Source organism: Schistocerca americana, chromosome 2 (assembly GCF_021461395.2).
Source record: "Schistocerca americana isolate TAMUIC-IGC-003095 chromosome 2, iqSchAmer2.1, whole genome shotgun sequence".
Classification (NCBI taxonomy): Eukaryota; Metazoa; Arthropoda; class Insecta; order Orthoptera; family Acrididae; genus Schistocerca; species Schistocerca americana.
In genome coordinates, this window is record NC_060120.1 from 982,504,974 (window position 1) to 982,530,045 (window position 25,072).

Below are 25,072 nucleotides of genomic sequence, written 5' to 3' on the forward strand. Positions count from 1 at the left end.
GCCTTCAGCTACGTCATTTGCTACGACCTAGCAAGGCGCCATTATCAATTACTATTTATCTTGTGATGCATGTACCTTCAGACCGATGTTCACCAATTATGGATTAAAGTTAAGTATTCCAGAAGCTACGTACCTTTTTTGCTAGTCTCAATTCCTTGTCATTTTCCAGACCTCACGCCATCTTGCGTGAGCTTAAACGCGTGCCTTTCGGCTACCTGTCATAGTGTATTGGCTGTCTTGCCAGTCCACAACAGTGGTGGCTTACTCATTTGGAAGTTCCTCCACCATTGGTCCGAAAGCCAATGATCATGCCCTTTAAGATGTCACATAAACCGCTCCGTTTCCGTATTTCGGCAACTACTGCACTGTTTCCCGCATCCACCGACACCATTTATGTACCCTCCACTGCTAGCGCTGCCACCTGCTACTGCACGTTAACGTGGTCACATTATCGAGACTGGACCGTGTAGTAAGTATGAACTTATTACGTATAAACTGATATTGAAAGGCTCGATAGTAACCTACATGTCTAAGAAGAAATATCTTTTCAGATACTCCATATCTGAAGTGATGCATTGCTGACAAAATCTATGTTAGATTTCCTTCAATTGGGTGTTAAATATCGAGTTCGTTACATATCGAGTTTTCAGGAAAATTATGAGCTTCTATGGGTACTAGTGTGTTTTATTTTGATAATACAGTTGTGTGTATCAGCTAACAGACAATTGATTTTGAGAAATAATGTTGCAAAAGCTTGTCAGTTTTCTGCAGGACGTACATAGTAGAGATACCAAGTACACGAAATATTTCTGGACGAATGAAGTTTCTGACAATATTTACAAGAAAACCACAAGAGATATATTAATATTTGTTTGTTACCCAAAGGATGCAGTTATTCTGTTTACATAGGAATCCCCTAAGGAAGTATTAGAATGGTTCAAATGGCTCTGAGCACTATTGGACTTAACATCTGAGGTCATCAGTCCCCTAGAACTTAGAGCTACTTAAACCTAACTAACCGAAGGACATCACACACATCCATGCCCGAGGCAGGATTCGAAACTGCGAACGTAGCGGTCGCGCGGTTCAAACTGAAGCGCCTAGAACCTCTCGGCCACGCCGGCCGGCTAAGTATTAGAATCTCATGTTATTCTGGTCAGTGTAGATGTTTTGCCTAACTACAACATGGCGACCGATGCAGACTGTTCTCAGTTCCTTACTCAAAGGCCAGAGTTCTGCATCCAGGTAGCACAGAGATCGCTGGCCATAACGTAGCACAGTGTTTAGCGTTCAGTAAAGCAACATTGTCACTTATTCTCACTTTGCGACTTCGCAGGCCGTCAGCAAGCGAGTGAAACCCCTTGAGATTCGCATGGACATAGACGCCGCTCACACGGCTGTGTCATTAGATGAGGCAGAATCGTTCGTTTTCGCCAACTTCCGTCAAGCCGTGCGAAGTTCAAACGCGCGCTCTCTCGCACACATCAGGGCTCTACAGCCTGTCCAAACTTACTTAAGTATTGCCACTTCGGCGTGAGTACGTGGACCGGCGGAACAGAGATGACACGTCCCGCACGCAATACACGCGTAATTTTACATTTCATTTAACTAGCGCAAACAGGCAACCTATTCTCTTTTAAATATGGACATTGCATTAACGTATCCTGGAAAAGTTACACTTAGTTTTGATTTCAGTTTTATCTGCTATAACTAATTATTAAGGCGATATAATGACAGTTCGCGAAATTGCATTTTCTCACGACGTCACCGAATTTTTGGACATGCGGGAAACATTCTGTTATTGCAGATAGCAACTAATCTGAAGAATACATCATTTTCATATGTTCGAAATCAGAACTGTAGCGGAGAACTCTAATGCGAGGTAATTTGAGTTGAATATAACGCACAATGGTCCGCTCGCGCGTCGACTACTAATAAAGCGCCCTTACAGGTTGGAAGTGAAACGGTTATTAATTTTTCTGACCCTCCTACTTAATTCTAGTACTACTAAAAATGAGATTAAGCGTGTTTTTCACGGTGGGAAAACATATCTTAAATAGGTCAAATTCAGTTGTTTAGAAAGGATAAAAGCGATACAAATAACAGCGTATCCGTGTTAGATATGGTATATCCTAAACAATAGCATTTATTTTGTGTGATACATACTGAATTCCTGAGATGAACTTCCTTTGTAATTAGTTACTATTTAGGCCCTCTAATTAAAATTTGAAAACTTACAACGATATGATTTTGTTATGGAGCTACTCACAGATCCAAATTGGGTACGCCAAGCATGTAACTGGGGATTCGTCTGGCTCCATTTCTATGGGAATCATGGAAAAACTCCACTGATGTCAATCTCGTCGCTGTGTCCTCTGTCACTGTTGTCATTTAAAGAAATTATTGTCTCCTCCACTGAATTCTCATAAAGAGCTTCATTCCGTCATGCTCTTTCCATGATGCACTCCGGCTGTTCGACGGCTTACTTCCAGTCTTTAGGGGTGACGTTCCTGACAGCTTGTGAGTGTTTCAACTGCAGATAGAGTAAATTTATTGTTATTCCTGGCAACGTAATCTGTAATTTGACCCCTATTAACGCTACCGGGTTGAAATGGCTGTGGTAAAGTGGTAGCCTAACTATTGTACGCTCAAGCTTTTTGCCAGTTTGTCGATTTCTTATAGGCGGCACTGTGGCTTACGAAGAGATATTTTTTCATACGTTACACATTCTTAAGGTTACCCCTTACATCGACATAATGACGCTGAAGCCAATCAGTCGTTTGCTGCTTTCGGTTTGCCATGTTAGGTGTCTCGTCAACAAAGTTGGATGGCGAGGACCAATATCTAGAACAATTGATTCCAAGATTTGTTATTAGTGAATCTTCGAACCACTGTCAAATGTAACGTCTATCATTTCTTCGTGTAACCAACTGTTTCGTTTGCTTCGAAAAGCAGGAGACTGTTTGTGAGAAAACCTAGGGAAGTGCGTGCATGGAGAATACGTCTGCCCCACTTGCCAGAAGGTATCGCCGTTGTTCCTTTAACCGTGTAGTCTCTCCAGCCTTGCTTGACAACGGGGCGAGAACTGACCCGCGTTTTGTCAAGTCACACCACTTCGTCAATATTTATGCAATGTTCCTTAAAAATCTTCGTTTCCAAGCAGCTATATCCAATATCTCCATCAGCAGCATATATCACAGTACTGTCCATAGACAAACTGAAACTGGTATAGGCATGAGTAATCAAATACAGAGATATGTAAACAGGCAAAATACAGTGCTGCCGGCGGCAACGCCTGTATAAGACAAAAAGTGTCTGGCGCAGTTGTTAGATCGGTTACTGCTGATAAAATGACAGGTTATCCAGATCTAACTGAGTCTGACCCGCTGTTATAGTCAGGGCACTAGCGATGGGACTCAGAATCTCCGAGGTAGCGATGAAGTGCGGATTTTCCCGTACGACCGTTTCACGCGAGTACCGTGAGTATCAGGAATGCGGTAGAACATCAAATTTCCGACATCGCTGCGGCCGGAAAAAGATCCTGTAAGAACGGGACCAACGAGGAGTGAACACAATCGTTCAACGCGGCAGAAGTGCAGCCCTTCCACAAATTGCTGCTAATTTCAATGCTGGGCTACCAACAAGCGTCAGCGTGCGAACCATTCAACGAAACATCATCGATATGGGCTTTCAGAGCCGAAGATCCACTCGTGTACCTTTGATGACTGCACGACACAAACCTCACGCCTCTCCTAGGCCCGTCAACACTGACATTCCACTGTTGACGACTGGAAACAAGTTGCCTGGTCGGACGAGTCTCGTTTCAAATTGTATAGAGCGGATGGACGTGTACGGATATGGAGACAACCTCATGAATCCATGGACCCTGCATGTCAGCAGGGGACCGTTCAAGTTGGTGGAGGCTTTACAATGGTGTGGGGCGTGTGCAGTTAAAATGATATTAGGCTCCTGGTGCGTCTAGATACGATTCTGACAAATGACACATACATAAGCATCCTGTCTGATCACCTGCATCTATACATGTCCATTGTGCATTCCGACGGACTTTGCCAATTCCAGCAGCACAGTACGACATTCAACACGTCCAAAGTTGCTACAGAGCGGCTCCAAGAACAATCTTCTGAGCAGTTCCGCTGGTCACCAAAATCCCCAGACATGAGCATTGTTGATCATATCTGGGATGCCTTGCAACGTGCTCTTCAAAAGAGATTTCCACCCCCTCGTACTCTTACGGATTTATGGACAGCCCTGCAGGATTCATGGTATCAGTTCCCTCCACCACTATTTCAGATATTAGTCCATGTCACGTCACCTTGCGGCACTCCTGCGTGCTTGCGGGGGCACTTCACGATATTGGACTGGTGTACCATTTTCTTTGGCCCTTCAGTGCATAAAACTATGGACAAGGAAGTGCGCCTGCCTTGAAAAAGTATGATCAGTAACTTCCTGATCGTTGGAGGTTTCTTCCTACGATAATAATCGTAAACATTAGGATGAATCTGATCCTGTGCAGACGAATAGCTATTGGTAATCCGCTTATACACACATTTCTACCCATAGGCGATAAGTTTCGATGGCTGTTGAGCTTTCTTGTTCTTTGTCGAACATTTCCTTCCCAATCTTCGCAACAAAGTTTCTGTTTATATTCAGAGAAGCAGCAATTCTGTCGACCACTTTGGTAACGGAGAGCCTCGGACCGCCATTAAGTTTTTCATTTTCAGAGTAGGCATGTAACGCGCAAACCATTTCTCTTGACTGCTCTTGTATTGCGAGCCCCTTGCCAAGAGAACTTTTCCACTTACAACTTTCGACGAACTTCCCTCTCAAATCGTTCATTACCATACAACGACTAACAGAAACAACGAATAACAGTACCAACGAATAATGGAAACAACGGTAAAAACGAACGCACAGAAAGTCACAGGGTGCAACGATCACAAAGGACAGCAAGGTGGCTGCAACTTAAGCCCACTGAGAGCAGTAAGTAACTTTGGGGATTTGGTGCAGCTGCAGATTGTGTGGTATAGGCAGAAAGGTGGCCCGGGTCCGCTGGACTTTCCCCCTCCTACTTCCGTCCTCGCTGTCAGTCCTAAAGTAATTTTGCGCGTGCGTGGCGCACAGGGCTGGACGGTGGAGGGGGTGCTGGCGCTACCCTCCTCGGCCGGGGTGCTGCTGGACCTGGGGCCCGGAGCCTCCGCCGCCGGCGTCGCCATCACCATATTCCCCCGCGACATCGCGGGTAACGCCTTCAGCCAGCAGGAATTCCACCTCAACAGTGACGTCATCAGTGTACAGGTAAGCTGCTTCTGATGCTAGTCCTACACATGCTTATTACTACAGTAAACATTTATATTCAAGCAGGGTTTCATGGCTCCTGTTCGAGTGTGACATCACGTTTCGTGATGGCCTCTCAGAACAGGTGTGGATTCAAGAGCTTCGTCAAGGGGGTCATGACAACCCCTCCTGCCAGAAGTATACATTTTATTGAAAGTATTTATATTTCCAGGTTTGTAATTTTCAGGAAATAGTACCGAGGAACAGTTCAAATATTGCAAGTGATTCCAGAAAATTGCCAGCTATGATTAACACAGGATACTTTTTATCTAACCACAAGGCTGCATCGAGACCTCATCTCCCTGAGAGAATATTCCTGCCAGGAAAATGCGAGGCACCCTGTCACCCTCTGATTGCACCTGCTGTCAACAAGAAACTGACACATTTCAAGAGTCCACAGGGAGAACTGGCAATTCACAGGCGTTTAGCAAGACAAAATGGGGAGATCGCCAATTAAGAAGTAAAGTCAAAGGCTGCCTTTCCGTAGCTGTAGCGAAAACTACTGAAAGAAAGAGCATCGTCGCCAGTAGTGGGACAATGTATGTTCTAGTGATTTTTTTAGTGCATGTTACGCACATTCAGGGGAAAACTTGATCGATTTAAGACCTCCTCCCCTCACTTAACCTACTGTTCTGCTAAATAGCTTATGACGCCCTGAGGGTTGATTTATGGCCCCTTGGGGATAATCCGTCCTTCTGAAAAAAAAACCTCCCTTCCCCTCTCTCCATCCTCCTCCCCCACCTCTCTACATACCTCCAATATTCACCCTGCCCATCCACCAATCCAAGTACACTGTGAGGGCTGAATTATTCGATTAGTACCTCCTTGTTCTATGAATTTGATTGACTAATTAATTAAATCGATAAATTAACCCCTCCTCCTGGGAAAACCCCCAGCCCTCCTCCTCCCCACCTGGAAACTGGCGGGTGTGTGCTGGAGAGTAGGCGTCTCATAACAGGAAATTCAATTGTGTAGCAAACGATATACTGTTTATTTATAAAATTCAAATTTCAGGGACTCGATCCCTGTCTTGCCCATCATTCTCTGCTATTTGCAAAGATGCAGGTCTTTTAAAATACATCGAAAAGAAGTAATTAAAATCAATCGCTTTCCCCATGTGGGATTGGCTGAGCGGTCTAAGGTGCTGCAGTCATGGATTGTACAGCTGGTCCTGATGGAGGTTCGAGTCCTCCCTTGGGCATGGGTGTGTGTGTTTGTCCTTAGGATAATTTACATTAAATAGTGTGTAAGCTTAGGGACTGATGACCTTAACAGTCGAGTCCCATAAGATTTCACACACATTTGAACATTTTCAATCGCTTTAAAAAAAAAAATTCTGATTGCACAAGAAATACCATCAACATAACTCACCACACATTATTTCACTGTTAAAACTACTTCTTCTGTCGATGAAGTATCATTGTAGCTCTTCTGACAGCTGCAAGTCTCCAAATTAGTTGAACCAATAGACCTTATTTGTATTTTTCTTAACACACGACACCCAGTGGGTTTCTGGTTCCCCAGCATCGTCTAAATTCACAATTCCCCATTCTCTGGATTTCCACAGTCTTCAGTAATCTATTCCGCATGAACAGATCACGGAATCTTGGAATGCTGATTTTTTTCCTGAGAGACCTGAGAAGATCTATATTTGTTAGCGGTCTATCTGGCAGGACAGGTAACGGGCTTTTTATTACTTATGAAGAGACCTAGTCCATTCTTGTACTGTTTCAAGTACTCTCCTTTCTGATGACTGCTGCTTTCATCATGCAATTATATCTTCTTGCTTCCTCTAGCTGTTACTGGGAGTTCTGTGCGTTCTTCACTGTTCTGCTAATAGCCGCAGCACCACCAGCCAGTGAACCCGTTGCTGAGAGACCTGCGAGGGCAGGAATGAGGAGGGGGGCAATTCCACCTGATGTCTTGGGTATCAGCAGAACCATGGGTGCTTTAATGGGTCCTTTATGCTTCAGGGCGCCTTTACCTGCGTACATCACTGTCAGCATACAGTGTTTTAAATATCCTTTCTTCTTCTTAATCGTTGTCTTCTTCTTCTTCTTCAGTGCATGACGAGCAGCACTCATAACTTTCTTGAAATTCATCACCAATAAGCCCAACTAAATGCCCTGTCCTATACCAATATTCTTTCTTGCACACATTGCCTTGGTTTTATCTGCTAAAATTCTATCTGCAGTGTGACGTCCTAGGAGATCTTTATGATTTGCCTATGCAATATCATGTTCCAAACACGCCTTGTCAAGCAGGTTAATCCCCTTTTCACCACCACCCAAACGTTTTTGAAGCTATGTATCAGGTCTACAGTAATCATACCCCGGAATATGCAATTTGACAGGTAATTTGTCGAGAATACCACCGCCTCCTAAAATGCGTCTTCTATTATGCATGTTATGCTATTGTGTTGGTTGTGTTCAGTGCATCCCATTACATAGCAAATCATCAGCGTCAATCTAGCTGTTTTGTATCGCGGGAAAACCTAGCCATTGACTTAAGGCTGTATTCCCTCGACATCTTATGACACGGTCTATGAGAAACACATTTGGTTCTTAGCTCTTCTGCATTTCGGTGGTGTAAAAGCACCCTGAAATTTCAGTGCCATTACCATCCTTTAAGATTTAAATTCTGGGATCTCTTTGTTCTCTGCACTTTGTAAACTGTGATTATCTCAACTGACCAGTTTGTGAGGAATGATGTCTCAAATGCTGTTTTGTGTTTTGAGATAAGTACCAAATCACCCGTATTAAATTTCTGACTACATGGGTCCGGCATTATAATACCATAGTACACCATATCCATGAGTCCATTAACACGAACATCGATTGGTCTCATTATGCTACGTTTGGTTAGATTATACTGTGCTATTGTTTCTGGGAGGATATCTGTCCATTTGTATGAGCTGCAAAGGTTAAAACACATCTAAATTTGACCTTTTATTGTTCTGTTCAGACCTTCCATGATATTCGCCTTCAGATGGTTGAATGTTGAGTTGTATTCTATACCACTGCATCATGGTCTTGAAATACATATTGTAAAACTCTCCCTGTGATCGGTTTGGAGGTTGTCCAGGCGTCGATTTGTGCCTGTCTGCAACAAACACTCACTCCCTCCATTTTTCTTTTAATGGATAACACCCTGGCAAATTTGGAATATTATCAATAGCCATTAAAGCGTATTTGAATCCATTTTTCTCATGTGAATATTCTTTCTTATCCACGAGATCACCCTACTATAAGTCATTCAAACCTTTAATCATAACATGCCTACAAGGGTATGTTTTGCATGCTCGTTAGTCCAATTCTCGAACTACTGTCTCTATACTCATTCTCTTATACTGGGAAACCTTATTCACTGCAGCAGCTGATGCCATGAGAAATCGTAGTCCATATGTTGGGGTTATCATAGTATATATAGTGAGCGGGGCTGATTGCTTAATTTTTTATGCTGTACATCAATACCATCACAACTCTTATACCAACCATCCATTAATAATGATTTTATAACATCTTGGTATTTCGCACTGCCTTTTCTCCATTCTGGGTACACTGGCCAATTGCAGTACACTATGTGATCAAAAGTATCCGGACACCTGGCTGAAAACGACTTACAAGTTCGTGGCGCCCTCCATCAGTGATGCTGGAATTCAGTATGGTGTTGACCCACCCTTAGCCTTGATCACAGCTTCCACTCTCTCAGGATACGTTCAATCAGGTGCTGGAAGGTTTCTTGGGGAATGGCAGCCCATTCTTCACAGAGTGCTGCACTGAGGAGAGGTATCGATGTAGGTCAGCGAGGCCTGGCACGAAATCGTCGTTCCAAAACATACCAAAAGTGTTCTGTAGGATTCAGATCAGGACTCTGTGCAGGCCAGTCCATTACAGGGATCTTATTGTCGTGTAACCACTCTGCCACAGACCGTGCGTTATGAACAGGTGCTCGATCACGTTGAAAGACGTAGTCACCATCCCTGAATTGCTCTTCTACAGTGGGAAGCAAGAAGGTGCTTAAAACATCAATGTAGGACTGTGCTGTGATAGTGCCACGCGAAATAACAAGGGGTGCAAGCCCCCTCCATTAAAACACGACCACACTATACCACTACTGCCTCCGAGTTTTACTGTTGGCACTGCACACTGTGGCAGATGACGTTCATTGGGCATTCGCCATAGCCACACTTTGCTATCGGATCGCCACATTGTGTACCGTAATTCATCAATCCATACTACGTTTTTCCACTGTTCAGTCGTCCAATGTTTACGCCCCTTACACCAAACGAGGCGTCGTTTGGCATTTGTTGTCTTGATGTGTTGCTTATGAGCAGCTGCTCAACCATGAAATTGAAGTTTTCTTATCTACCACCTAACCATCTTAGTACTTGCAGTGGATTCTGATGCAGTTTGGAATTCCTGTGTAATGGTCTGGATAGGTGTCTGCCTATTACACATTACGATCCTCTTCAACTGTCGGCGGCCTCTATCAGTCAACAGACGAGTTCGGCCTGTATGCTTTTGTGCTGTACATGTCCCTTCACGTTTCCACTTCACTATCACATCGTAAACAGTGGACCAAGGGATGTTTAGGAGTGTGGAAATCTCGCATAGAGACATATGACACCTGACCATGTTCGAAGTGTGTGAGTTCCACAGAGCGCCCTATTCTGAGCTCTCACGATGTCTAATGACTACTGAGGTCGCTGATATGGAATACCTGGCAGTAGATGGCAGTACAATGCACCTAATATGGAAAACGTATGTGTTTTGGGTGTGTTCGGATACTTTGGATCACATAGTGTATTTCATCATACACCTCAATATCTTTCGGTGAAAATTTTGCGGTTTTTGAGGGTTTTAGGAAAATGTTCTTTGAAATTCCCTGTCCCAATCTGTACTGTTTTCTCATTCAAAGTTGTAGATTGTGTGCCCAATATGCAGCCAGCTGGTGTGTCCAAGCGGTTCTAGGCGCTACAATCTGGAACCGCGAGACTGCTATGGTCGTAGTTTCGAATCCTGCCTCGGGCATGGATGTGTGTGATGTCCTTAGGTTAGTTAGGTTTAAGTAGTTCTAAGTTCTAGGGGACTGATGACCTTAGAAGTTAAGTCCCATAGTGCTTAGAGCCATTTGAATCCAATATGCATGGTTTTTCATCATTGACTCTGCATGTTCCTAGCATCACTGCGATGGTTAATGAAACCAGCAATAGCATTATCGTCATTGTTGTGTAATTTCGATGAGAGTTTATCGAAATATTTAGTAACTGGTTAAAACATTTCTCGCAGTGTCTACTCTTTGTCCAAATGTCCTAACCGCAGCAACTGTAACTTCTCTCAAATAGCCTTTCATGCACCGATGACCTTATGCTTAGTTGACATCTTGCTATATACTAAGCTGACTGCTTTGCAGGCTGCACCTTATATATATTTCACTCAACCTTTTCAGTTAAGTCACGTACTTATTTTTCAATTTCATCAATCTTTACAGAATGACTTGGATGTACATCTCTAGTTTCTTAGCCCTCACATCTAATTCGTTGATTTGTCTCAGAAGGGTCTGGGTATACATCTCTATCTCCTTAACATTAGATTAGAGACTGAAATTTTCCATCTACATACGTGCAAACGCATTCTGTGTCAATGCACACCTACCCTCTCGGGCTGAGTGTCTGACATACATGCGAGCTTGTTCATGGTATGATGCATATTGACATACTCATAATTTTTTCATAGCTATATATGCAGAAACTCCTGGAAGTTCCATCTATACCTACAGTCGTTCAGTTTTCTTGATTTATCAATACCAAGAAAAACATACTGTGTGTGATTGCAGCAATCTGCACATATATTAATAAAATCATTGAATGACATGTCGGTTCCTATATGTGCCTGAAAGATATAATGAGATTTGCATTGTCACTCACCAACTGTTTTGGGGTTCTGGAAAATGCCTGACTCAAATAAAATACGTCAAGACCAAAACAGAGATGATGTAGAATTTTATCTCGGTTTTCCTCAGCAACATCATCAAATGTGAACACTGTGTCTGGCATCACATTTCTGGTGGGGGAATGTAACTGCTTTGACTGAGTTCATGTATGTGACACCATCAGCACCCTGCAGTATCTTTTGCACTAGCTGGTGCTTCGACTGAAACAGCGTTTTTGAAAAACACATACATGCTCAAAGCAAACTTCATCTGGGTTTGTTAGTAACGACACTTGTCCTGGAACAGTTGGATGGATCTACAACTGTCACTCTTATGTTATCAAGTAGGAGTACCCCATTCTTCTTCTTCTTCTTCTTCTTCTTCTTCTATTCTTCTTCTGCACCACCACAGAAACAGTCATTTACAACAAACTGCTGATGCTTCACCACCCAACCATACTACTGACTATGTCAGGTTTAGGTGTGCACTGTGCTTTTATAGAAAAATGAGCACTTGTGATAATAATAATATATGTAGCCACTATGGTACAATCGTCTGACCAACTGAGCTACAATGGCTACACCTTACATTATATAATGACTAGTTGAATAAGAAAAACAACAAAGATTTGCCATTATACACATTGTATTTACATTTCAGCAATGATACAAAGGCTGCATTGCAACAACAGAAACAACCGATTTATTTTTTACAGTATTTCCAAAATAACTACTTCTTTGATGCAGTTAATTCAGCATATATTTCTCTCAAACTGATGGCTGCTCCTTTAGCTTCTGCTTTTGACCCCATACTGATACATTGTTCAAAATCTTTTGCATGTACACTTTATGTATGGAGATAGTTCAAGATGACGTTATACATAGTTTGAATGCACGGCAGCCCATGGTTCAGTATTTCCAGCAGAAGGATAGCACCGTCTGTAGGTCGAACACATTTGTAAATGTGGAGTATTTCAAATAAATGGATCGACTTCCAGATCCCACTATAAGTCTCACACAATCATACAGTGATGTTATAGGTAGTGACAGGCAGGCACAGTAAATATCCAGAAATGGAGAATACTTGGAAGTAATCTGCTGATTGATGTAGTGTTCTGCACAATGGATTTCATCCATTCAAACTCTGTAAACTGCACTTTAATACTTCTCAATGCATTTTCAGTCTCTAACACAACACACCAGTCACTGTCAGTTCATGGTTCTATAGCAATATTTAAGCGCTTTGAACCACTAGCTGTCAAATTATAAGTTGAAGTGAAACTTGCAGTAACACAGGAATGTTGAGGAATGGTGCATATGGTGGGGAACACTACTGACCCACACTGCATGGTGTAGGGCCTCCAGCACTGTTCTTCTGAAAGCTGGGGACTTGCTGGGTGTCATCATTACACAAATCACTGAGCAGGATGGATAATGGAAGCTCGTTGTCCTGCTCCAGCATGATGGTCAGGTATGGTACAGAATCCTATGGTGCTGCTACCACTGCTGCTGGTCTTGATATGACACAGTTTGCTGCAGGTCTCAACAAGCTGATGGTAGCTGCATCTGGTCCAGGCACAACAGAGGTCATTGAACAAAGAAGAAGAAGAAGGAGAAGAAACAATAAGCATCTACAGACAATGATACAGAGTGGAACTTGACAAAGAAGAGGAGGAGGAACCGCTACATGCAGTAACAGTACTAATGATCTGTAATGAGTACTTAATTTTATGCTTCTTCTGCAATGGAGAGGGAGATGAAGATCTCAGCTGCTGCTGGCGACGCTTCATGGTTCTTCTTCTTCCACAGGCTGACTGCAATGGAACCAATGAACTACTGCACCCACCTTACATCGCCTGCGTCACGACTGCACATTAATTAGTCCATCAATTTATTGACTGTAGCAGTATTTCTAAATCGATTCCCAGTCAAGCATTTGTCTTGGAAGGGGTTTTTGTGTGCACTAGTATTCCACAGGGGAAGGCTTGGAGGTTTCCCAGGTAAATGCTGCTTTGGTTACAGTTCAGTCCTGCCACAGTTGATGGCAAATATGGTTGTAGCAGTGGCATGCAACAGGATGTTGCCAATTGAGGCAGAGGGGAGGGGGGGAGGGCGAGAGAGAGAGAGAGAGATAGAGAGAGAGAGAGAGAGAGAGAGAGAAAGCCTGTGTTTTGACAGCAATTTCTCAGTTATCAAACATCAAAGGGTTGCTGCCATCTGAAGCTTTTATTCAGGTGATTAGTGCAACTTACAGTTTGTTCACCACACAAGTCAGCTGCCTTTTGCAGCCAACAGTGGTCGCAGGTCCTGAGCAGCAGAAGTGCAGCCTGCTGGTACAGGAATATGCAAAGTGGCCAGCCTGGCAAAGTGGATGGGGAGTGGGTGCACAATGCCCTGCGGTCAGTGAGAAATATTTTCAACAGTGAAATTTTGTATGGTGAGTTATATTGATGGTATTTTTTGTGTGATTTGAATACAAAAGTGATCTATTTAAAAATTGCATTTTATAATCAGACAGTATATCCTTTGCTATACAGTTAAATTTCCTGTTGTGAAGCCGTCCTCTCCAGCAGAGACCTGCCGAATTCGAGGTGCGGGAGGGCAGGGGCATTTCCCAGAGTGGGAGAGGGTTAATTAATTTATCGATTTAATTAGCCAATCAGACTGATAGAGTGGGAGGGGGCTATTCGAATAACGAAGACCTGAAAGTGTACTTGTATTGGCAAGGGGGGAATGGGGAGTGTTGGAGGTCTCCAGAGAAGAGAAGGGGGAGGGGATGGGGGAGAGGTTTCTAAGAAGGACAGATTATCTGCAGGGGGTTAGAAATCAACCCTTAGAACAATTTGTTAAGGGGAGAGGAGGATCTCACAAATCAATCAAATTGCCCCTGAATGTATGCAACACACACTAACAAAATGCCCCAGAATGTACATTGTCCCACTACTCCTCCCATTTATAGCACTCCACCCCTCCATGCTTTTATATTCACATAATCATGGCTTACAGACATTCCCCCTATTTACAGCATTCCCTGCATTTGCATGTCTACATAGTGATAGTCTATAGATATTCTCCCCATTTACAGTATTCGCCTATTTATATATTCAGTTAGCTGTAGTCTACAAACATTGCACCAGTTAGAATACACTCCTTATTTACATGTTTACATGCCCATAATCTACAGACAATCTTCCCATTTACAGCATTACCCCATTTACTTGTTCACACAGCAGTAGTCTATAGACATTCTCCCACCTTACAACATTCCTTCCCCCCATTTACATGTTTACATAGCCTTAATCTATATACATTCTCCCCATTTATGGCATTCCATCCATTTAAATGTTGACAAAACCACGGTCTACAGACTCCCCCCCACCTTTACAGCATTACCTCATTTCCATGTTCACACAACCATAGCCTATAGATATTCTCCCAATTCCCAGGATTCTCCAATTTAAAAGTTCACATAGCCATAGTCTATGAAGATATGTTCACAACATAGTAGTAAGTACAACAACGAATGTATGATGTGTGCACACTTCGATTTTATATTGTATAATTATGATGTCATAGTTGTGAAAGTTCCCCTTTATCATAGGTCTTAAACCAATTTCATGACACTCGAATGTCTCAAACCTTCTGACAAATTCTTTTAAAAATATTTTTTTTTGTTTGTTTTTCGTTATTGCAATATTTTTCAAGTTATGCCAAACCAATTTACTAAGCGGTAAACAAATTATTATTATTATTGCTATTCTTTTCGTTTGGAGCTACTTAGCGCCGTGAAGCTCGTTTTGAATCATAACGCTGGTCTTCTGTTTCTCCTTTGGCAGAAAGCTCTGATTATCTGACTCAGCAAGATCCTTTTCTCTGTCCACTTCGGTGTGCTGGTTTAGATGGTTCAAATGGCTCTAAGCACTATGGGAATTAACATCTGAGGTCATCAGTCCCCTAGACTTAGAACTACTTAAACCTAACCAACCTAAGGACATCACACACATCCATGCCTGAGGCAGGATTCGAACCTGCGGCCGTAGCAGCAACCTGGTTCCGGGCTGAAGCGCCTAGAACCGCTCTCCCACAGCGGCCGCCAGGAAGAGTTTCCACGACTCCATAGTGAGGTTACAAACGTGATATCAGAGTTTTGATCAACATGTAGGATGAACGTTAACAAAACTGACAAACTTCAGGGATGGACTCCTGACTGGAAATGAAGGAAAAAAGGTCCTGTGAACACGTGTAAAAGTAGACAGTGAGCGTGCAATGACTGCAAATCGTACCAGAAAACAGTACAGAGCTGCATCGCATCCACGTCACAATAGATGTTCAAAGTGGTTTCCATGGGATGTAATGCACACGATCACACGTCGTATCATGGACTACCGCACTCTGTGTCTCGTTTCGGTCTCTCTCCGTCTAGCGCCAGAGGTGTCGCGAACACGATGTTGAAGGGTCTGCACACCAGGAACTGGTTTAGCATACACAATGTTTTTCAGAGGCCCCCTAGAGGTAAAAATACAAGGACTTTTTTCTGGTCATCTAGCAGGCCACGCTGCAGGGCATCTGGGGAAGATGCGGAGGTGTCGGTGAACTGTAATGCGGCAGTAGGGTGGTGCTCCGTCACGCAGAAACCGATAACCTGCCGTACTGCCAAAGGCACATTATCAAGTAATCCAGACATTCTGCAGGAAGTCGAGGTATGTTCCTCCGTCGAGACATTGTGGAATAATAAGTATGTGATCACCAAGAACCTCTGCCCACACACTGGTGCCGAACCGATGCTGATAAAACGAGGATTGTCCTTATCTCACACGCGACGATTTTGCAGATTGATGATGCCAGTTCTGCTAAAGGTTGCTTCGTCGGTAAAGGGGGCTGACGACAAAAACCCCATAATTGTGATGGTCTGGTGCAAAAACCATCGACAAAATCCTTCCTGTAGAAGGAAATGCGTTGCTAGTAATTCTTGCTCGCGTTGCAGGTGGTATTGATAATAGCGATTGCCATGCAGAATACACATGATCGTACTTTGACCTATACAATTTGGCGGGCCACTTGCCTGGAGCTTGTACTACGGTTCGTCTCAATATCCGGTGGGAACTGATCCTCCCCATGTGGTGTACACACAATCTGCCACCTCCCTACACGTTCGTCGATCTGAAAGGGCCTATGATTACACAAATTTCCCAAAAAGGGCTTGAAATGTAGTGTGTTGTGGTTGGTGTCTGTTAGGGTACTGGAATTGGTATACCGTGCGACCTCTCGACCGTTTCCATCTGCTTGGGCGTAGACATCTCGCCTTGTTCCCGACATGAATACGTGACCATTCTGCTGTTTACAGGACGCTGTGTCAATCCCACAGCCTGCAACACACAAGAAACACAGAGGTCAGAGGAGCTTACATTCGTCAGCGCCATCTACCGCTGCAACGATACATTTCCGGACACCTGTTCACATGATCTTTTTCCTTGCATTTCCAGTCAGAAATCCGTCCCTGCCTTTTGTCGGTTATTAACGTTCGTACTGTATGTGCGTGAAAGGCATTTTTCGATTGTGAAACTAAATGAGTCATAATTACGTGCCAACCTGATTATCAAAAACCTGCGAAACTCTCTGCGTCTGTACGTATGCTGATAATTTCTGTATTATAAACATTTTAGTGTGTCTTCAGCGCGGCATAAATCATTAAACAACACTGAAAATTTGTTTCTGTGTTGAGAAAAATGATATATGAAACAAGCCACATGCAACTCTTTCGCAATTTCTCCCCCTTTCTGCGTGTTCGCAGTCAGACAGCGTAGTATCGGCGGAGGTGTGCTCTCAAGTGAAAGAGATCTACAAGGGTGCCGAGTTCTTGCATTGGATGAAACTGACAATATACCAATAGGCTTTCGGAGAAACATCATCCACATAAATCCGAAGACAGAAAGGCCCGACAAATGCGAGAATTATCGGACAACCATCTTAACAGCTCATACATCCAAGTTTCTGACCAGAATAATATACAAAGAATAGAAAAGAAAACTGACCATTAGTTTGGCTTTAGGGCAAGTAAAGCCACCAGAGAGGCAATTCTGGCGTAGCGCTTGATAATAGAAGCAGGACTGAAGAAAAATCAAGACACTTTCCTTGATTCGCTGAGCTGAAAAAAACGTTCGATTTTGTAAAGCAGTGCAAGATGTTCGAAATTCGGAGAAAGATAGGTGTAAGATATAGGGAAAGATTGGTAATACACAATGTGTACAAAAACCAAGGGGGAACAGTAAGACACGAAGATCAAGAAAAAGCGCTCGGATAAAAAGTGCGTAAGACATGGATGCAGTATTTCGCCTCTGATGTTGAGTCTGTACGTCGGATAACTAATGACGGGAACAAAAGTAAGATTCAAGGGTGCTAATAAAATTCACAGTGAGAGGATATCGATGATAAGATTTCCTGATGACATTGTTATTCTCAGTGAAATGGAAGAAGAATTATAGGATCGGGTGAATTGAAAGACTACTCTAATGAGTACAGAATTTGGATAGAGAAAACTGAACAGAGGCGAATGTAATGAGAAGTAGCAGAAATGAGAACAGCGAGAAACTTAACATCAGAATTGGGGATCACGAAGTAGACGAAGTTAAGAAATTCTGCCACCTAGGCAGCAAAATAAACAACGACGGACGCCGCAAGGAGGACACAACAAGCGCACTAGCAGTGGCAAGGAAGGACCTTCCTGGCCAAGAGAAGTGTACTGATATCAAACAAAGGCCTTATTGTAAGGAAGAGATTTCTGAGAATGTACGTTTGGAGCACAGCATTGTATGGTAGTAAAACATGAAGTATGGGAAAACCGATAAAGAAGAGACTCGAAGCATTTGAGATGTGGTGCTGCTGTAGGATGTTGAAAACTAGGTGCAGTGATAAGGTAAGGAATGAGGAGGATCTCAGCAGAATCGACGAGGAAAGGAACGCAGGGAAAACATGGACAGGAAGAAGGGACAGAATGATAGGACAAGTGGTAAGATATCAGGGAATATCTTCCATGGTACTAGAGGGAGCTGTAGAGGGTAAGTACTGTAGAGGAAGACAGTGATTGGAGTACATCCTGCAAACAATTGAGGACGTAGATTGCAAGTGGTACTCCGAGAGGAAATTGAAGGCACAGGAGAGGAATTCGCGACGGGCTACATCAAACCAGTCAGAAGACTGCTGATTCAGAAGAGATTCCTCCCCATCAGATGACTCTCCTCTGGCGTAGTTCCGCAACACTGGTAGGCGTCATCTATAACGTTACATGTAAATACAGAAATCTGGTATTTTTAGTTTGTGTTCTCTTAGAACCATTAAACCAAACGTACACGATACTTACGATAAATTAAAGTTTATTTTTGTTGCACGGAGAACGCGTTTGGTATTCGAGTATTCACCTCACAAAATATCCAGTGCTATCAAAACTGATGTTCCACAAAAAGGCGAGGTTGATTCAGGTGTAGTAACGTGCGTGAAAGTAATGCTGCGTTCGACAATGGACTAGGGAGAAGCTACGTTGTGCTCGCTAGCATGTCTGTGTAAGAACACTGAAGCGAACTAGTGCTGTGGATTACGTGCAGTTTGAACTTCTTAAAGTAATAACAAGCTTAAGATGTTATCATTAGAACCAAATTCAGTTTAAACTCGATGTATGTTGGTTTACGATAGCAATAGTGCATTTGCGCAAAATTTTATCTGAACAGAAAATAAATACTTTAATTCGATAATCTAATTTTAGTTCCTAGTTCTATCTTTTCAGTGAGCATAAGCTCCAAGTCATAATTCAAATTCAGTTAACAGAAAATTATTCATTATGCCCTTAGCATCTCCTGTGCATTTAACGACGAACTCTTCTCTGTCGATGTGTTGTTTATTATCTTTTGAATTCATTTTCTCATACTATATTGCTGTCCATCAAAATTGCAAAACGATGGAAGAGGTATGCTACAAACTACAAACTGACATGAAGTACAATATTTGTTTGTTTATGCAAATGATTCACGTTTCAGCGAACTACATAACGTAGGTAGGAGTAACGCCATCTATGCTGCGTATACAAGGAAAGACTGCACAGCTGGTTTCCCATTCAGAAATCGCATTCTGATGTTGCTTAACGGTGAGACGATCGTGTTACAGCTCGCATGAGGTGGAGAAACGTTTTCGACAGGGATAATATCGCGATCTATCCAGACTTACAGTTACCATTCCCTTATATTAAAACGCGCATCGGTTGGGGTCGGAAGATCGCAACGGCCCCACGCGACTAGGGACCGAGAGGACAGCTATATCGTTCCTGTGGCAGTGCGGCATCGAGCAGCGGCGCTGTCAGTTTCCTTGACACGGCTGCAGAGAAATGCGCGCTGACAGTGACACACCCAGTGACAACACTAGGCACACGGGAGGCACCACGTCTGTCTTTTCAGGTCAGTCCCTGCTCGGCTTTAGCATCACGACTGCCACCTCCGTGTGTAGAGATATCAAGGATAATGAACCTTGCATGTTTGTATACCTTATTGTCATACAACCATGTCTGTGGCGTGATGGTGTGGGATGCCACTGGGTACAGACCCTCATCACCTATGGACCAACAGTACTACCTTCCGGAAACCATCGATTCCAATAGCCGATTATCTGGACAGCGAGTGTTACATATCTGTCTCGTTAAGGCCGGCGGCCGTGGTCCCCGTGACGTTACTTTCAACAAGACGCGGCAAGACGTCATGTTGCCAAAGATGTTTGAGCTACGTGGGTACAGAGGAGTTCGTCCGTTGGGCTGGCCAGCACGTTCTCTAGATCACGCAGCCACTGGAAACCTCTGGTCATGGGCTGCCGAGAGCCTGGAACGCCACCACTATCCAGCCACAATGAGGATGAACTGCAGTTGGAGCAGCATCCAATGACATACCCGTATCTGCCATCCTAGCCTAGTTCGAGGCGATGCAAAGTGGCTAACAGCTGACGTTGATGCGACAGGTGGCAGATCCTTGTACTAAATTACGCAATTTGTGTGATCCCAGATCACTTACAGATTTAATTGTCTTCTTTCTACCACTGTCTACGAATCTGAAAATTTCGCTTCTTGCTATCGTTCATGGCGTTGCAATTTCGACGACCAGAAATGTGTTTTGCTGTTTTTTTTTATTTATTTATTGATTCAGCTTCTGGTCGCTCTCTATATGTAATTTGCAGTAGTAGTAGTGGTGTGTGTGTGAAATCTTATGGGACTTAACTGCTAAGGTCATCAGTCCCTAAGCTTCCACACTACTTAACCTAAATTATCCTAAGGACAAAGACACACACCCATGCCCGAGGGAGGACTCGAACCTCCGCCGGGACCAGTCGCACAGTCCATGACTGCAGCGCCTTAGATCTAATTTGCAATGCGTCTGATAAGTTAACCTCTTTAGATATAGTAACTTCACCGATAAACAATTAAAATTAGCCTACAGTTGACTTTTGTTGCCGGCTGGCCACTGTCTGGTGTTAATACAAACTCCACCGACAAATTTAGAAGACTGCGGCTGCGTATTTTAAAGTAAAAATGTTTGTGTTTTCGCTGACTCTCACTACGGCGTGACTACTTTTGTTTCTCTTTCCACACTATGATACACTTTAAGACAAAAAGAAAGACACACCACGAAGGAATTATCGGAATGGGACGAAAATCGGTAGATGTGATGAACGTGTACTGACGAACAAACGATTAAAGTTTCAGAAAAATTGGGTGTTCTATTCAAGAGAAAGAGCTTCACAAATTGAGCAAGTCAATAACGCATTTATCCACCTTTGGCCCTTACGAAAGCAGTCATTCGCCTTGGACCTGATTGACATAGTTCTTGGATGTCGTCCTGAGGGATGTCGTACCAGATTCTTTCCAATTGGCGCTTTATATTATCAAAATCCCGAACTGGTTGGGGAGAGATTCGGCGACCTTGCTGGACAAGACAGGGTTTCGCAAGCACGAAGATAAGCAGCAGAAACTCTCGCCGTGAGTGGACGGGCATTATCTTGCTGAAATGTAAGTCCAGGATGGTTTGGCATGAAAGGCAACAGAACGGAGCATAGAATATCTCGACGTTCCGCTGTGCTGTACGGGTGGCGCGGTTCTGCTATGAAAAGAAATGGCACTCCAGAGCTTCTTCACTCCTGGTTGTCGGGTTGTACAGCGGGCGACGGTGAGGCTGATATCCCAGCACTGTCAGAGGCGTCTTCAGACACGTCTTCGAATTGAGCCCCGTTGACCACCACAGACGTGTCTGGAGACTCACCGGACGGCGGTGGGATACCTACGTCACTGTCGCCCAAATGACCCAACAGCGAGGGGTGATGGCCTGAGGTAGCATTTCTTTTCATTGGAGGACATCTTCGGTTGTCATGTGCGACACCCTTACAGCACAGCGTTACGTCGACGACATTCCATGACCCACTTTGGTGCTCTTCATGGCAAGCCACCCTGGGATTCGATTCCAGGAAGATAATATCCGCCCGTACACGGCGAGAGTTGCTGCTGCTTTTCTGCTTGCTTTCCAATACGCAAGGTCGTCCGATCTCTCCCCAACTGAGAACGTTGGAGCATTATGAGCAGGACCTTGCGTCCAGCTTGGGATTCTGACAACCTAACGCGCCAATTGGACAGAATTCCGACCGGTATCCCTCACGAATATATACGTCGAGCTAGTCGATCAATGCTAGGCCGAATAACTGCTTGTATAAGAGCCAGAGGTGCAACAACTCATTACTAACTTAACTCAATTTGTGAATCACTTTCTCTTGAATAAATCATCCAAGTTTTCTGAAACTGTAATCATTTGTTTCTCTATACATAAGCATCGCATCTACCAGTTTCCGTCCCATTCGGATAATTCCGTCGTGGTGCAATTTTTTTTCTTGGTGTATTTATGTCTGAGTACACTGCTAATTTTAGATTTAAGGCTAATAGACCATTTCTGGGGGATAATATAAGATGCCAGTTCACGAGACCTGAGCTGCCACAACCGCAAGCCCGTTTCGTTGTAGCTGCTGAAAGAGTGCGGCAGTTAACTGGAATGTCCCACAGCTCATTGAAGTAATGGCGGCCTATATTTGTAACAGCCACTCTTAGTTTTCCTTATTTTTGTTCCTCATTATACTCGTTTTTGTATGGAACTCTAATTTCTGAAGAGACATTCTGGTTCTTGTAACATAACTGCTTCGTTATTTGGCAAACAATATAGCAGCCGTTGTCTAAGCAGCTCCTCCGGGATAATCAATGCAATTCACGTTTACTTTGTCTCTTGAGTTAGGTGTTCATGAAGTGGCATGCTGTACTTGTAGGTGGCAGCTTTCAACTCTTCGCTATCCATCAACCACGTGGACATCTTCCTCAGGCCTCGAGTAGTTGGTGTGCGCCGTCGGTGCGGCGTTTGGGACTTGACAACCAAGACCTGGGACTTCAGCGTCTGTAAGCTGCACCATCGGGGTCAGGTATGTGCATCTTCTGGTGTCGTGCACACTACGTGACTTCGCCATATGGGTGGTTTTAACGTTCAAAAGATTCACAGGAACATTCTAGGCAGTTTACATATGTGTAACAAAAAATTTCGATTTGAGACAATTCCTGCAATGCTCTTCAAGTTTATTTTTGACGGCAAAGATACGAAGGCAAAAGCAAAAAAAAAAAAAAAATAAAAGTTTTTATTTGTTCGTTGACTGAAACTGTATTTGAAACTACTAAGATCAATATGTATAAAAAGAATTTTTTGTGGAAAGATTGGTTGACAGTACAGGTATGTGATGATATCGTAATTAACAAGTTATCGCATTTGGGAATAGAAACGTCGATGTTTCAATATCGATACTGAAACATTTAAACATCGTACCGACGATATTAAGGACAAAGAAAAGATATCGACATTCGATACTGACAAAAAAAGAGACTTCTTGTTACAACTGTCAACAGTTATTTCGTCATTTAAACAAATCTTTTTCTGACAATATCTCAAAACGAATCTTTTTCTAGCAATATCTCGTAACGACATCACTTTAGTTGTTACAGGAATAGAGGTAACATTCGTAAGAAGAAGTTCTACCTTGTGTTCTGCCCACATGCTCAATTTTGTAGGAACAGAGCTATTAAAAAGACTGAGAAACAGCATTAATCAATTACTGCTGAGGAAAGGACTGCTATGTGTTCTGAAAAAGAAAATTGTAGTAGCAAGTGATGGACTAAGGAAAGAATCAGACATCAGACTGATTCAAGAAGTATCCACTACATAGAATTCAGTGTTCTATATCTTTGAAAGATTTTTGCAGCTGTGTCCACAGATTAATAATACCAGTAACTTACATGCAAGTGCACAATCCATACTAACAGTGAAGTATGTTGTAGATCTGACATTGTTGTGACATTCTCAGCCATACAGTAGTGGATACTCATGAAATCTACGTGGAAAAGTACTTACAGGCAATATAGTAACCACAAAAACTAGTATACTGAATATCGAAGTACTTGGCATGCAGCCAATACAGACATAAAAAGTTCTCAGTCTTAATCCTTTCAATACAGATAATGTACTAAGTTATCCTCGAACTGCTGCTATGACATAGTAACCATATACAGAAACAAAATGCGTTTAGTAACATTGTAGACCGCTGAATATGCCTCAGAAAATAACATGACAATTGTTCACTTAAAACAAAAATACAGTTTAGTTGTTGTAACATCTCTGAAAATGAGTGCATGAACAGAAGTATAAATAAATGAAAGTTCCTCTAAAATTTTGGATAGTTTTCTGTGAAGAATGTCGTACCAGATTCTTTCCAATTGGCGCTTTATATTATCAAAATCCCGAACTTTTCTACCGAAAAGAATGGAGAGACTGTTCACTCAGTTTTGCATGCAGCAGATCAAACATTATCAATACTAATAATAGAGAAGATGGAATGAAAGATTAAAACCTATTGTTCCAAATTTCTATGTGTGCATGCTTATATGCACTTTTGTTGGCGACCACGTCAATATACACAGTAAATGTGAAGCGTGGTTTGTCAGTGTGCGCCACTGTAACTCTGCAACCCAAACCTGTAGCTCCGTGAGGGTTATAAGGTGTGGTAGCCCTCCATGAAGAAAGTTTCGGTTTAGAATTCCAGGGGTTGGTTTCGAAGATGTGGGTGTCGCAAAAGGACAATGGACGTCTTACAGGAAGTCTTGTAAGCAGCTAGGAACTGAGTGCCAAAATCGGTGAGACTAGAGAATGTTCTAGAATGATGGAGAATGTTGCAGAATGTTCTAGAATTTTCCTGGATAATCGAGAATATTCTATAATGGTAGAGGATGTTCAAGGATGCTCTAGAGTGGTCCATTGTCTTGTTTGGGATGAGAAACATTCCATCGCAAAAGAGAATACATTGGCAGTGGTGAGACGCTTGTGTCAGTATGCGTTTGGATCAGGGATAAGTGAAAACGATAGAAAAATAAATTTAACTGCAATTGAAATTTCTTATGTTTGTGAACATTGTATTAAATGGAATTTTACCAGATTAATATTAACACTCAACAGGACGCAGTACCATAAAAGACGAGGAAAACTTGTCAGTGGAGAACTGAAAAAAAGGAAATAGAAAGAACAGCAAAGAAATGAAACCGATGAGGAGCAACAAATGCTTTTAATGTAGCTACCGAAAAGAATGGAGAGACTGAAAGAAAATTTAATAGATGAAAATCGAGATAGAAATAGAGAAGAGGATCGAGTGAGACACTCAGCGAGCAGAAATAGACAAAGTGCTGA

The 25,072-nt window shown here is 42.9% G+C and overlaps 1 protein-coding gene across 1 annotated transcript in view; it reads left to right on the plus strand.

Moving 5' to 3' along the window:
- The window catches only part of LOC124594588, a 265,908-nt gene that overhangs the window by 104,509 nt on the left and 136,327 nt on the right, over positions 1-25,072 (plus strand). Inside the window, exons 8-9 of the mRNA XM_047132961.1 lie at positions 5,143-5,316; positions 22,620-22,769. Of these exons, the coding sequence (XP_046988917.1) occupies positions 5,143-5,316; positions 22,620-22,769 (324 nt within the window). The remainder of the gene's footprint in view (positions 1-5,142; positions 5,317-22,619; positions 22,770-25,072) is intronic.